Source organism: Panthera leo, chromosome B1 (assembly GCF_018350215.1).
Source record: "Panthera leo isolate Ple1 chromosome B1, P.leo_Ple1_pat1.1, whole genome shotgun sequence".
Taxonomy (NCBI): Eukaryota; Metazoa; Chordata; class Mammalia; order Carnivora; family Felidae; genus Panthera; species Panthera leo.
The window spans coordinates 164,165,031-164,180,365 of NC_056682.1; the positions used below are offsets into that span (position 1 = coordinate 164,165,031).

The window sequence follows — 15,335 nt, forward strand, 5'->3', positions numbered from 1 at the left end:
CATTTTCAGACTAGCAACCAGAGTATGATTTAGTCCACTCAGACTTATATTTAGGGTCATTAAAAATGTATTAGGGTTGCTAACTTTAGCTTCATGCTCATGTGAACATCCCATTCACAACCTCTCCTCAAAGTTAATTTCTGTATCAGGTAATCTGCTGCTTTTGTAACTCAAAGCTACCCTTTGATATAGCAAATATTTCATAAGAACCTCTGTGTGGGTTTTCCTGTTGCACTGGGCATATAACAAGTTTAAGTAAACTTCTCATTCACTGATTTCCAAGTACACTGGCATTTCATTTTAAATGGTTCTTAGAAGTTTTTAGATTGGCTTGAGGAAAAATTCAAACATGGTATCATTTCTCTATGCTGTATTAATGAAACTAATTGTAACAAAAAGGACAGTAAAAACTTCCAGAAGGAATGTGGGGAACTAATTAAACTGTATAATTTTGGATATTTTCCAATTTTCCATAAAAGAAAAATGTACATGATTAACTAAATAAATACATTTGGCTTGAAAATGTATTAATTTTTTCCTTTTGGAAACTCGTATATAATAGCTTTTTGCTTATTTTATATATGCTAGCTTTTTGAAAGTAGGTGTCAATTCGTAGCAGGTGACAAAGTTCTAAGAAGCTACCAATTTCAAGTAAACTATAAATATACTCCAAATAATCCAAATATGAAATAAATAGGACAAGGAAACTATAACATGATATATTCCATCTCATGAAGATCAAGTTTGAAAGGGAAATATGACTTGGGTCTGTGTGCTTAAAAAAATCAACTGAGAAATTTATTAAAACCAATTGTAGGCAACTGGGGGTGGGGAATCTTACCATATCCAGAAATTAATAAAACACTTGAAAAAACAAGTATAAATTTAATAATAAACATTATGGTCAGGCTGTTTATTAAGGAGGCAACCACACATACAAGTTCAGCTATAGAAATGTTTGCAAATCAAACTTCATGTGATCTAAAAAGGACCATGCGTAATGTCAAAAATGGACGTCTGTACATTCAATAAAAATTTAAACATACATAGTCTAGATCATTCTAGAGTTATACAAATGTCTGGGGACAAATATGTATCTAATTTCCTTTCAAAAAAACTTTTTTTTTTTTTTTTTTTATAAAAGTGATGTATTGAGATAGTTTTAAAAAGTATCTGACAATTATGAATGGTCCCCAGTTTTACAAAATGTGATTTCCAGGGCATGAAAACTGAAAAAAGTCAACTCTTCAGAGAGTGTTTTATATTATACAAACAAGTTCTGTAGAAAAATGATCCAGCAAATGCTCGAGTTAAGAATATTTATATTTTTTTCCAATTTTTTTACACTTTTATTAACACACTTACAAAAAAATAACATTCAAACACTGAGAAAATTAAATAACTTTGGAAGCAGAGCTCATAGCCTTCTGCTTACATATAAGTGACAATTCTGGGCTGTTGGCACAGAAAAATAATCAACATTCATAAAACCTTTACTACTATATATCAAACATAAGTTAAAATCATAGGCACTAGTTTATCAAATCCACATTTCTTCTGTAAGACTAACCACAGTGAATCCTTAGATTTTCCCAAACAGAAAAATTGGCAATACACAAAGGCTTTCTAGTAAAAAGGCAATTTTTCTCTTTAGGAACCTAAAAGCCAATAGTCTGTGGTAGTACAACAGCAGGTAAAATAATGTTTTACCCAACTCAGATCCAAATACGTTTTTAACAAGTGATGAAATATTTTAATAAAAAAAAAATAGACTTTTTTTTCTGATGCAGCCATTTAAAAACAAAGTTAAATAACCTGAATACTCCTTTTGAAACAGATATCTAACTTAATGTAATGGGTATTTCAAATAGAGTTAAAATTCCTTGTAATTATTAGATTGCAGCATATTTTTCTTTTGCAATGTTGCACTGAAACTGAGACCTATTTTGTTTTGTGTATATATGATTTTAAAAAGAGACAGTGGCTAGTCGTTTTACTTAAGATTTTTTACATGAGATACCCCCCACCTGAAGCAGATGATTTCTTTATCTTCCTCTGAAAAGCAACATTTTTTTAGTACATCATCATGTGGAATTCTGGTGCCATCCTTTCCTGACCCACACCCATCACCCTCATAGTCAAGGATAAAATTTCTTCCTTGCATTGTACACCAAAATACATTAGCACTGGCAGTTTCAATCTCCAGCTGCTGGGCTAACTGAATGACTCCCTATTGGTCAAGCTAATAAAAAATACCAAGGTGTCATGGCAGAATGGGGGTCTTGGTTTTAAAAGTTTTATCAATTTCTCAACCTATCAACCTCAACGCTATCCTGAATATCAAGTTTCTCATTTCTCTCTCAATATCTTTTGCCAACTTACAGAATGTCTTTGACTAACAGGAAATGAACTTTCGTTCAAATCGCTCAAATCCTTTAGGTGACCTGACTGCCAATATTTCAGAGCCATTTAAATTAAATATTTCAAAACAGACCTCACCATGAAAAAGGAGATGCCTGCTGAAGAAAGTTTTAGTCTGGTAATTGTCTAGGAAAACCAAAATAAGTGATTTCCAGGATATACCTAAGGGCCACTAGACAGCAAGTATTTAACAGGTTAGAGTCATATATAGTGGGTTTCCTTTGTTACCAAAAATGTAAAAATTAACGTAAGGCAGAATCTAAGTCAAAAGGGACAGTATTTTCAAGGATGTTTTATACAGTTACCTAGTTAAAAGTGGATCAGCTCAAGTAGGATTCAGCGGACTATAACTTTCCTACCACATAACAGACCGTTGTGTCAATAGTAACAACACAACTTTCATTACCAGAGATTTTGTAAGTCAAGTGCATAGATTTTTTTCCCCCTCTCTCTCATTGTATGGTTTTGTTCCAGGTTGTAAGCACTGAGGCGGTGGTGTTTATATCAAGAATAAAGACACATACTACTTGCTCTTTCCTATCATGGTAACCTGTTAATAAAAACATGATCTCTTAGTTCTCTAACAGATATAATAGCATGTGAAGAAGTTGGCTTCAATAGCAAAGGCTATCTTTCCTGAGCCAGGAGCTATAAAGTTTAGAAAGATTGTACAACTGATATTAAGCCCTTTTGGCAATCAAAACAAACACACACAAGTCCGATGTGTCAATGCAACGTGGTGGGCGCACGGTGTGACATTATCTCGCGGTGGTGATACGTGAGCTACATCCAAAACGTAAGGTTAAACAAAATGACAGTTTTTCCAGTGAATCTGCAAAAAATAATTTATAGAATTCTCACAAATTTAGGTATCACGTGTGAAATCCCTAGCCTAGACTTCTTCCTACCCCCACCCTCCCTTCTATCTCAATCTAGTTTCTTGGAGTACTAGTGAAACATTTTACATAATTAGTCAGGATATTAGTTCTCATTAACACAAATATTTATTGATACTATTTATACAGTAAATTAGGTTGAACGTGAAGTTTTGGATAGCTTGAATTCACCATTTTCTTGTGCACAAAGGTATTCTCTCATTTACAAATGGGCATTTCTCTTTGGCATCCGTTAGTTTTTTGCCCAGATATTGGCCTCTGTCAAATATTAAAAAATCAACTTAGTTTCTATTAAACAAAACTAAATGTGATTCCATGGAGAGTGATTGCATGATTACCAAACACATCTGATGTTAAATGTCATTAAAGTGCTGCTTGATCATCTCTGTCAGTTTGTGCTAATTAAGACAGAGAGGGCTGGGATTTATCAATCCCCAGAGTCTTATCTGAACAGTCTGCATATAAAAGTTGTCTTTTAGCCTGGTGAAGGGGTATCCATGAAGCTGTGGACCTCTGCATTCTCATCTCTGCTGGTCAGTAACAGCCATCTTTCCAACTGTCATCTTTCATGCTACCATAGGTTTTAGGAGCTGGCAAGGATCTGAAATAAAGCAATTTCATTAAGTGATTTAAAAGGCTTTATGAAATGTTACCATATATATTAATTACTTTGCAGGAGGCACCCTGATCCACGAAGGTTGTTCCAGGGGATCACTGAGGTCAAAAGTCTAAACGGCTTATTCGCATCACGCAAGTCCCACCCTTGGCATTTCTACAACTTTCAAGTTTTACTGGCTGTCAGGTGACTTCACGAACATCTTTTTGTTAACACAGCCACTACAGTAAAAGAAAGGAAGACTCTCATTTCTTCCAACAGCATGGATCACCAACTTTTAATTAATTAATTAATTAATTAATTAATTAATTAAAGGGGTGGGGGGCAGAGTGATGACTGTGATAGGAGAGACTTAGCATCACCAAAATTAGAGAGGTAAGATGGCACCGTGCTTAAATGGACTTTTCAGTCAGACATACTTAGAACTGAAAGCCTTTTTATTGTGTAGTCTCAGGCAAATTACTTCACCTCATTAAATTTCTATATTCTCCTCTGAAAAATAAGGATAGCCACAGTTCAATGTTGATGCTATTGTAAAAGTGCAATAAGGTCCATAGAAGTTATTTAGCAGTGTAGCTGTTGCACTCTACTACTGAATTCAGAAATGTAATTTATCTGACAGTGACAAAGATGTGGGTAACTCAGTTTAAACGCTTACGAGATGAAAGCCTTTTCAAAGTTTGAAAACCACCCTCCTGGATTATACTCAGATTTGGTAGCTATAAGTTTTGTCTTAAATCTCGCTCTAGGCTCTAATATGCTTCTTTATCTTTACTGAGTAACATTATATTCAAAATGAACAAATATCACAACCAAATTGAGTGGTTCTAACATTTTTTCTTCTAGGAGTTTTTGGAGATGCCTAATCATGTTAGGTATCTGAGCAAATCTGATCTGAACCAAAGTGGTATGATACCCCAATGTCTTAAGTGATGATTTCTTTAAAACAATAAAGTAATGTATTATTCAAATTCTACGAAGACTCTAATGGGAACCTAGTAGGACTCTACGTTTGCTACCACAAGCGGCGAGGGGAGTGATTCCAGTCTACCCACTTTCCTATGCTCAAGACTGCTGGAACAGAACATTTGCTGCTTACCTGCGCACAGGCTGTGCAAGTTTGCTGCGAGGCACTGGTATACCCCCAGCAGAAGGGGCACTGGGTCTGGGCAAGCCGCTTCTCATCGCTGTTGTCCCTGCAGGTCTGGTTAAAGTAGTGCTGTTGATATTGTGGGGAGGATTTGCTGGGACTGTGTTCTGAACCATGGGCGGCCCAGGTGAAGAGGTGTTTTGTGTGAGCTGTGTTGTTTCTTGGCTACCAGGAGAACCAGAGCCATGGTTACTAAATGCTTTTACTGGTTGCCGGAGAGCCAAAGGAGACGGTGCTGCAGGGGAGCGGAATTTGCCTGGAGAAGGTACTGCAAAATGGCAAAGAAAAATCAATGATTTAGTAGAAACCAAATGTAAGTGAAATCAGTGCTTTATGTTACACTTGATAACATCAGTACATCTGTATTCACAACAACTCACTTGACACAAATGCAAGGAATAAAGAATATTTGTGGGCTAACAGAACAACTGGTAAGTCCTAAACAACCAAGTCCTTTCTCAGAGGACTGCAACTGTCCTTCACAACCGTGTTTTAACTACGCCAGCTAGGAATCCACAATACCAAACAGAAAAGGCACTGAAGGATTTGAGGTCACTGTAGCAGCTAACCTGGGCCACATTCTGGAAATGAAAAAAAAAAAAAAAAAAAAAAAAAAAAAAGGTGACTCCACATGGTTGCTAGAATTTGAAACATACTCTCCCTTCAAAAAAACATTCATGTAAACATGTATTAAGTGAGAAGTGAGTCCTGTATCACCTACAGCGTAACTTAAGATTTGGAAATAAAACATTAAAAGCAAAATAAAACTGCCTCTATTGGTGTGTTTCACCAAGTAGAGAAGTTCTAAATCTAGGGGCATATCAAGATGTGTATGAAGTCAGAGGATAAAAATAGTACATTCTTCTGGAATGTCGATTCTACTATGTGATAATTTAAAACACCTTTATATCTCTCCCCCCCCAAATAAATGAATATTAAAATAAATAAATAAGTTTTCAGCATAAACATTTTAAAGAACTATTACAGATATATTTTTAAAGATATAAAGAGAAATATAAAGAGAAATAAAAGATTTTTAAAAGAATTAGACAACTTTTAAAGATGAAAAGCTTACATCCAAAATGCTAAGTTTATTAGATGGGAATCAATAGCATTTTAGATCATACAGAAGAGGTGCCTGAAGATACAATTAAGAATTACCTAAACATAAGCATACAGAAAATAAAAAGACTCCAAAAAAATACAATGATAAACCTTCAGTGTACAACAGGTCAAGATTATATAGTCTAACATACGCAACTGAGGTTCCAAATGGAGGGGGGGTATAAGAGGGATGGAAAATAGTTGAAGAATGGCTGAAAATCTTTCAAATTTAATGGAAACTATAATATCATATATTTGAATATGTTCAAAAACACTCCAAGCATAGCAAACAGAGAACACCACATCAAGGAACATTGTTGCCAAGTTTCTAAGATGAATAATAAATTTAAAAATATTAGAATACTTTTTTTAAAAAAACAGAGGAACCAAGATAAAATAACACAGACTTCTCAAAAGAAATGAAGTAAGCCAAAAGACAACAGAAAAACATTGTTTAAAGTGCTTAAAAGCCTGTCAATTTAGACTTCTATATCCAGAAAAATTACTTTTTTAAAATTTTTACTTACATTCCAGTTAGCTAACATACAATGTAATATTAGTTTTGGGTGTACAATATAGTAATTCAACACTTCCATACAGCACCAGTGCCATCAAAACAAGTGCACTCCTTAATCTCCATTTCCTATTTAACCCGTTCCCCACCCACCTCCCCTCCAGTAACCATCAGTTTGTTCTCTGTAGTTAAGAGTCTATTTCTTGGTTTGCCTCTCTCTCTTTTTCCCCCCTTTGCTCATTTGTTTTGTTTCTTTAATTCCATAAATGAAATCATATGGTATTTGTCTTTGTCTGATTGGCTTATTTTGCTTAGCATAATACTCTCTAGCTCCATCCAGGTCATTGCAAAAGGTAAGATTTCATCCTTTATTATGACCATATAATACTCCATTGTATACATATACCACACCTTCTTTATTCATTCGTCAGCTGATGGACAACTTGGGCTGTTTCCATAATTTGGCTACTGTAGATAATGCTGTTATAAACATTGGGGTGCATGTATGCAAAACTATTTTTCAAAATTAAAGTCAAACCACAGACTTTTAAAGACAGAAGTTGAGAAAAGTTATTGCCAGCAACCATTTACTAAAAGAAATGTTAAAGGAACATTCAGTACAAGAAAAATGATACCAAATGGTAACCCTGATCTGTATAAAAGCCAGGAATGGGAAATACATTGGGAAATATAAAGGTCTTTAAAAAAATCATATTTAAGTTTCACTAAAAGATAGCAATTTAAAATAAAAATAAAAACATACTCTGGGATTTAATACACACATAGAATTAAAATAAATGACAAAAGCGGCAAAAAGGAATGGGAAGGAATGAAAATATACTGTTTTAAGAGTACATTATGGGGAGCCTGGGTGGCTCAGTTGGTTAAGCATCTGAATCAGGTCATGACAGTTTGTGAGTTGGAGCCCTGTGTCAGGCTCTGCACTGACAGTGCTGAGTCTGCTTGGGATTCTTTTTCTCTCCCTCTCTGTCTGCCCCATACTCTTTCTCTCTTTCAAAAAAAAAAAAAAAAAATAAGACTCTTACATTATAAGGAAGTGGGATACTGCCTGAAAATAAACCGTAATAAGTTAAATATGCAAAAAAGTGATGTATGAGAAGTAAGCCAACAATAAAAATAAAGTGTAATGCTTTTTTTTTTTGTTTTGTTTAAATTTTTTTTAATGTTTATTTATTTTTGAGACAGAGAGAGACAGAGCGTGAACGGGGGAGGGTCAGAGAGAGGGAGACACAGAATCTGAAGCAGGCTCCAGGCTCTGAGCTGTCAGCACAGAGCCCGACGCAGGGCTCAAACTCACGGACCATGAGATCATGACCTGAGCCGAAGTCGGACGCTTAACTGACTGAGCCACCCAGTGCCCCATAAAGTGTAATGTTAAAAGGTACTTACCTATTCCAAAAAAATTACAAAGTAGGGATAAAGGAACAAAGATCTGAAGGGACAAAGATAAAACAAATTGTGAGACAGATTTTTAAAAAATTTTTATTGTTTTTTAAATGTTTGGTTGTTTTTGAGAGAGAGAGAGAGAGAGAGAGAGTGTGTGTGTGTGTGTGTGTGTGTGTGTGTGTGTGTGTGTAGGGGAGGGACAAAGAGAGAGGGAGACACAAAATCTGAAGCAGTCTCCAGGCTCTGAGCTGTCAGCACAGAGCCTGATGTGGGGTTTGAACTCACGAACTGTGAGATCATGACCTGAGCCAAAGTCAGATGCTTAACTGACTGAACCACCCAGGCGCCCCGGGAGACTTTACACCAACCATATTGATAATTAACTGCAGTAAATATGAATAGTAATCACTCCAATGAAAAAGTAATGATTGTTGTTGGTATGCACAGAAAAGAGCAACATGCTCTCTAAAAAGAAACACATTTTAGACATAAAAATGTAAGTTATAAGAAAAAGGACAAAGATAACAACAGATCAAATTGATCATGAAAAAGCTGCAATGTCTATACTATCAGAAAAAAAGATTACTATCAGAGATAGAGTTCATACGTTAAAGTTGATTCAGATGAGAGCATAAAAATTCTGTGTATATCCAAAACCAGATGCACAAAACACATGAAACAAACAGATATAACTGAAAGATGGGAAAAAGTCTATGGTTAGATATTTCAACACCACAACTCTCTTGGTAACTGATAAAACAAATAGAAAATCAGAAAGGACACAGAAGATGAACTGGCTTGACATCTACAGAACACTCTACTCAACTGATCACAGTTCAAATATTCATCAGCAGGTGAATGAGTAAACAAATTGTGGTATATCCACACATTAAAATACTACCCAGCAATGAAAAGGAGTAGACCGCTGATACAAAGGATGACTCTAAAAATTATGCTGAGTGAATTAAGTGCCAGACACAAAACAGTACACACTGAAGGACTCCATTCATATAAAATTCTAGAAAAGGCAAATATAGTTTATGGTAACAGCAGATCAGATATTTGCTTGAGGTTGGGAGGAGTGACTGGGAAGGAGTACAAGGAAACTTTTGGGGATGATGGAAATGTTCTAGAACTTTACAATACTGGTGGTTACATGAATGTGTATTTTTGCTGAAATTCAAATTTTGTGTTTAAAATTCCATCTGAATACAGCTGACTTTAAAAAAACTCCAAAAGGGACTCCATAGTACAGCATAGCTGAGAAGAATGTCTCTCGAATCAATCATGTCCTGGTCCCCCAACAACTGTTACAGTCTCCTCTGGCAGAAAACTGAAGATGACCATAGGGCCTTGAGTACCCCTGAACAGCAAATTTCATGATCTTCATAGAAGATTTTTTTTTTTTTTTACTTTACATAATCCATATTCCCCTTTCTATAGATAGTGACTATAAAAACATTTTCTCAGTTCCATTCTCTTCAATCCCACCTTTGTCTCCCTTGCCAGACTAGTCTCTACCCATGTTGTTTCAGTGCCTTCCTGGAGGATTACTGAGTAACCAAGGATCTAATTCATCTAGTCACTACCTAAGGATGGGGCCTAGACCTGCTCCCTAGTACCAACTCCATAAAAGCCATCTTTAGTCCTAGCTTTTCCCATAGTTGGGAGTCTTTCAACCAGAGTTTTGTTTTGGTGGGGATGCAGGTTTCAGATAGGAGCAAGAATAAAGTTCAGAGGATCATAAGTTTCAAAGAGCATTCTGGAAAAGTCTGAGCAGTTGGGGAAGGATGGCAAGGAGGTCAGATAAAAAAATGCACTAAAACACTGTGAATGACAATCTGTTAAATGAGGGCTGACTGAAGAGTTCTAGGCTTCCTTCTTTTTTTTTTTTTAATTTTTTTTTAACGTTTATTTATTTTTTTGAGACAGAGAGAGACAGAGCATGAACATGGAAGGAGAAGAGAGAGAGGGAGACACAGAATCCGAAACAGGCTCCAGGCTCTGAGCTGTCAGCACAGAGCCCAACGCGGGGCTCGAACTCACGGACCGTGAGATCATGACCCGAGCTGAAGTCGGATGCCCAACCAACCAAGCCACCCAGGGGCCCCTGGGCTTCCTTCTTAATGGCAACTGCTACAATGAAGTTAAGAGTGTTTCATTTCTACAGGACAGCCTTGTATGCACTGGAATACATCTATAATGCTTTGAATGTCTTACCCAAACCTTATATTGAAAATAGGCTTTGTGAAAAGCATCTTTTCCTCTGGCAAAACTTCTGTTAATAGTTATACCAGGGAAATGATTATTTCCTGAAATTTTTTAAAAATGTGAATCTCAGACTTCCACTTGGGAAAAATGGGATAGATGTATGTTTCCCTATTTCTCCCACTTAAGTATAATTTAAAACCCTGGGCATGATATTACAGAACAGCCATAAGAAAACTGTGATGTGGAGAGGAAAAAGGAAGATTGCCTTGGGACTTTGGGATGAGACGAATGATATGGTAATGAGTTGCTAGGGTTTTCTTTTTGCTTCATATATCCCAGATTGGAGCTGAAAAAGCTGGCAACCTGGAAAAGCCATCAGATGTGACAGACAAAATAAAAGCCTACTCTCTCTAGCCAAAGAACTGGGAAAGAAAACTTTTAGATGGTAACTGTTCTACTGCAGCCAAACACCACAAACTGTAGCCTACTCTCATCCCCATCAGCAAAGGCTGGTGAGGTATCTCGACTTCTATCTTCTTGTGAGGTTCCACCTTCTTGTGAGGTTTAACAAGGTGCCACAACACCTTTTCCAGGAAGGTGTCAGACAAGATAGTAACCAGATATTCTCTCCTCTCCTCATGGGTAGGAGTCAGAGGAGGTCCAGTGGAGAGTCAGGACTCTGATGATTGCTCAGTGGTAACAAGACTACCTCCATCACAGTGTGAGTGGAGACTGAGTGGGGAGCCAGAACTCCGACCTCCACCCACCTGGCTTCTCCCTCTTGGATGCCAACAAACACTGAGTAGAAAACCTGGGCTTCTATTCCCACCTACCTGTAATGAAATGCCCCCAAGCCTCATCCACCAATGCATGAGTGGTGTCAGAGAAAGAGACGTAAAACCAGAAAAAACAAAACTAGAAATATAGTATCAGTGATACTCAGTGAGATAGATATATATATATATATATATATATATATATATATATATATATATATATATATATATCAAATTGTGTATATATATATCAGATATATATATCTGATATATATATATATATCAAACCCCATGATCAAATGGGGTTTAATCAATCAATATAATCCACCACACTAACAGGCTAAAGGAAAGTCACATGATCCTGTCTATTGATGCAAAAAAGCATCTGACAAAATTCAACACATATATATTCATGATAAAAATTCTGACAAAAACAGGAATGGGGGAACTTGAACTTGATAAAGAGCATTTACAAAAAATCTACAAATACCACTGTACTTAATGGTGAAAGACTGCTTCCCTTCTAAGATCAGGAACAAAGCAAAAATATATGCTCTTACCACTCTTATTCATAGTGCTGCAAGTTCTAGCCAGTGCAATAAGCAAGGAAAGAAAATAAAAGGCATATAGGTTTGAAAGAAACATTCTTTATGACTGTTACATCAAAAATCCCAAGGAATATACAAAAAAAACACGCAATTTCTAGAAATACTGAATTCAGTAAAGTCACAGAATAGAAGATTAACATATAATAATTGACTGTATGTAGCAACAGTAATGAATTACAGAAATCAAAATTAAAAATGCAGTAACACTTGCATTGCTCCCCCCAAAAAGAAATACTTATCGAGTAAATCTAATAAAAATAATAATAATTAAAAAAAGCTCAGCAAAGAAATCTCAGCAAATATCACAGGTTAGCTGTGAAAATCAAATGAGCAATAGGTATATAAATAGTTGGTAAAATGTAAAATATTACACAAACTGTAAGGCATACTATGTCTGTGCCTTCCTTATCTAAGGAATATTAGTGCCTTTCAACCTGTTGCAACTGAGTTCTCTGGAAAGATACTCAACAATGCCACTCAAGACAGTTTCCTAGGCCATCCTTATAAATTAACTAAAACACAGGGGTCAAGTTAGGCTCTATTGCCCAAATTATGACAATAGGTTATAATTTCTCTTTACTAATTCTGGATACTTAAATCAAAGCATCAGATGAAGAAGGCATGTTATCTACTCAGAGCAAGAATTAGAACTCTATTTATAAAACTGACATATGACTGAGAATGCTAACCTCGGTATTTAAGTCACCTCTAAAATGAAATGGTGGGTGATGTGAGGATTCATATTTTTAAAACATTCATTTTTGTCTTTTAATAAGCATTTAATGAAAATGTTAAGTCTTCTGAGGTTTAAAAACTACAACAGGCACTTTAGAATGGGAGTAACTGAGTAAACTATGTACTGTTTTTAGCTTCTTGATAAATATTCAGAGAATTTTTTATAAATAATATATCTCGGGGTGCCTGAGTGGCTCAGCGGGTTGAGTGTCTGACTTCAGCTCAGAAAAGAATTGGACATAAATCATTCCAAAATGAAGTCTAAGACAGTAAGAACACAAGAGTCACCATATGTGATAGGTTATACTTTAAGAGAAATAGACAATGAAAAGCAACTTTTATAGAACAAGAGAAATAAGAAAGATGGAAAAGGATTCAAGAGAAGGCAACAGATACAGAGGTCAGGCAAAGAACATCCGACATACGTCCACAAGAGTGCCCACAAAAAAGAAAGCCAATGCAAGAGAAAAGAGTATTAAAAACTATAATTCAAAGACCATGTCTGAAATTTAAATATATGTGCAACTCCATAGTGAAAGAATATACCACATATCTGGGGAAATGACCAGAATGACCAACATTAAGAATTATTCTCATAAATGATTGAACTTTAAAGGAGAAGAAAACATCCTTTGGATATCCAGAAAAAAAAAACCAAAAACAAATAGATGTAACAGAAACAACTTTTTATTCCTGACAAAAATGGAGTAATATATTTAAGACATTCAAGGAAAGAAATTATGAGCCAAAGATTTCATATCTAGCTCATTAATTTCAAATATAAAAAGGGCAGAAAAACTTTCATCAACAAAAACTGAGGGAGTGGATACTGTTCCTATAATTTTTTAAGGAATCTACTAGAGAATGAGTTTCAAACAAGAAAAATGATTGGTGGCACAATAATGTACAGACTAGCAGTAAGCATCAAATATATATTTAAATGTAGAGCTAAGACTAAATGAGATACATAAAAGAGTACAAGTAACTAACTTGATAATGTTATACAGTGTAGCCATTTAAAAAAAAGGAGTGAGCATATGCAAAAGGCTTTATAGACTATTTTCAGTAATCATATTGTATGGTACTATGCTACTATTTCCCCCAGATTTTGTGTATAATGTAGGATAAAACAAATTGGTAAAAGATATTCTAGGGGCACCTGGGTGGCTCAGTTGGTTGAACATCCAACTCTTGACTTTGACTCAGCTCATGATCCCAGGGTAGTGGGACTGAGCCCCGTGTGGGGCTCTGTGCTAAGGGCAGAGCCTGCTTAGGATTCTCTCTCTCTTACTGCCCTTTTCCCCAGCTTGTGGGCTCTCTCTCTAAAATGAATGAATGAATGAATAAATGATATTCTACGTGTTGATGAGAGACAGGATTCTCAGGGCAAGACAAAGATACAGATGTAAATTAAGAAATTAAGTAATTACCCTTAAGCCCTGAATTTGAATATGAAGTATTAGCATGGACTCATGAAGGTATTCAATCTTAAAAACTATGCAAACACAGGTAAACACATACATTTATTAGCTCTAGTAACTAAAAAGATCTAGAAACAATGATCAAGCTAGTAGCAATTAGTACAGCTAAAAACTCAAATTTTGGGGGTGCCTGGGTGGCTCAGTCAGTTAAGCGTCTGACTTCAGCTCAGGTCATGATTTCACGGGTTTGTGAGCTCGAGCCCCTCACTGGGCTCTGTGCAGACAGCTCAGAGCCTGGAGCCTGCTTTGAATTGTGTCTCCCTCTTTCTCTGGCCCTCCCCTGCTCGCACTCTCTCTCTCAAAAATAAACATTTAAAAAACAAAAACAAACAAACAAAAAATATATATATCCCCTCAAATTTTGGTTTTGAAATACCATTTCCTACCAAAGGAAATCAGGAGTTTTTAGAAAAACAACTAAATACAGGTCTATGGCAGGACATCTACAAATGTGCCATACCAGTTGGCAAGAATTTATCAAAGACTACTAGGGCTGTGTCAAAAAAGACTTGAGAGCCAACTTGAAGAACCAAAGTTGGGAAAATATCCAGAATGAATCAAAACACATAAAAAATATTTAAATCTGTAAGTTCATAATGATAAATATTTAAGAAAAATATTGGTCACCTTTGGAAGATGGTAAATTGCCAATTTATTTTGTAACTGGTAAAACAGTGAGAAAGAATATGCATTTATTCAGAATTTTCTAATGAAAGTATACTGCTGTGCTAAGGGCAGGGCCTGCTTAGGATTCTCTCTTACTGCCCAAAGAAAAAATTTCTCTTTATATATACATTAAAAAAAACAAAAGGAATGTTAGAATTGAAATAAACCAATTCTGCAATACCTAATAAAGTAAGGATATTGGCATTAAGTATCAATGACTGTTAATATCACAAAAAGGAGGTTATCTTGCTTTATGCACCTGTGGCTAAAGCAGCACCAACACCTTAGGGCAACACCTCTTGCCCTAAAATAGCAAAACTGAATCCAGTTAAGCATCTAAATCCAATTACCAATTTATAGGAAATACAGAAAAATCTGCTAAATGACATGGAAAGATATCAGCAAAATCTAGCCTGTGTATCTACATCCACATCTCTAGGACAAATGATCTAGCTGCTTCTTCAAATGAACTTAACAAGGGGGAGTAAAGAGTTGGAGGAAAACTATAAATTAAGAGAAACTTAAAAAGACATATATTAAAGATGCAAAACTACAGTTTCATTACTGGATGATAAAAATCATACAGAGAAGTAAGGAAGTGATTGCTATAAAAATTCAGAAGAAAGGCTACTCTGGGGGAGTGGGTCAAGAGAGGACTGTGTTTGGAAGCAGTTTCTGAAGCAGCAAGTTAGAGTCTCCTGGTATGAATGGTGGTCACAAGGGGGTTGCCTTATAATACTTCATTAAACT

At 35.7% G+C, this 15,335-nt stretch overlaps 1 protein-coding gene across 2 annotated transcripts in view; it reads right to left on the minus strand.

Annotated features, from left to right (window-relative positions):
- Window positions 1-880: 880 nt before the first annotated feature.
- SLAIN2 (SLAIN motif family member 2) overlaps window positions 881-15,335 on the minus strand; it is a 72,200-nt gene continuing 57,745 nt past the window's right edge. For both annotated transcript variants that reach the window (XM_042936436.1, XM_042936437.1), the window contains 2 exons: window positions 5,033-5,351; window positions 881-3,918 (listed from right to left, as the gene is read on the minus strand). In XM_042936436.1, the coding sequence (XP_042792370.1) occupies window positions 3,852-3,918; window positions 5,033-5,351 (386 nt within the window). In that variant the 3' untranslated portion in view covers window positions 881-3,851. The remainder of the gene's footprint in view (window positions 3,919-5,032; window positions 5,352-15,335) is intronic.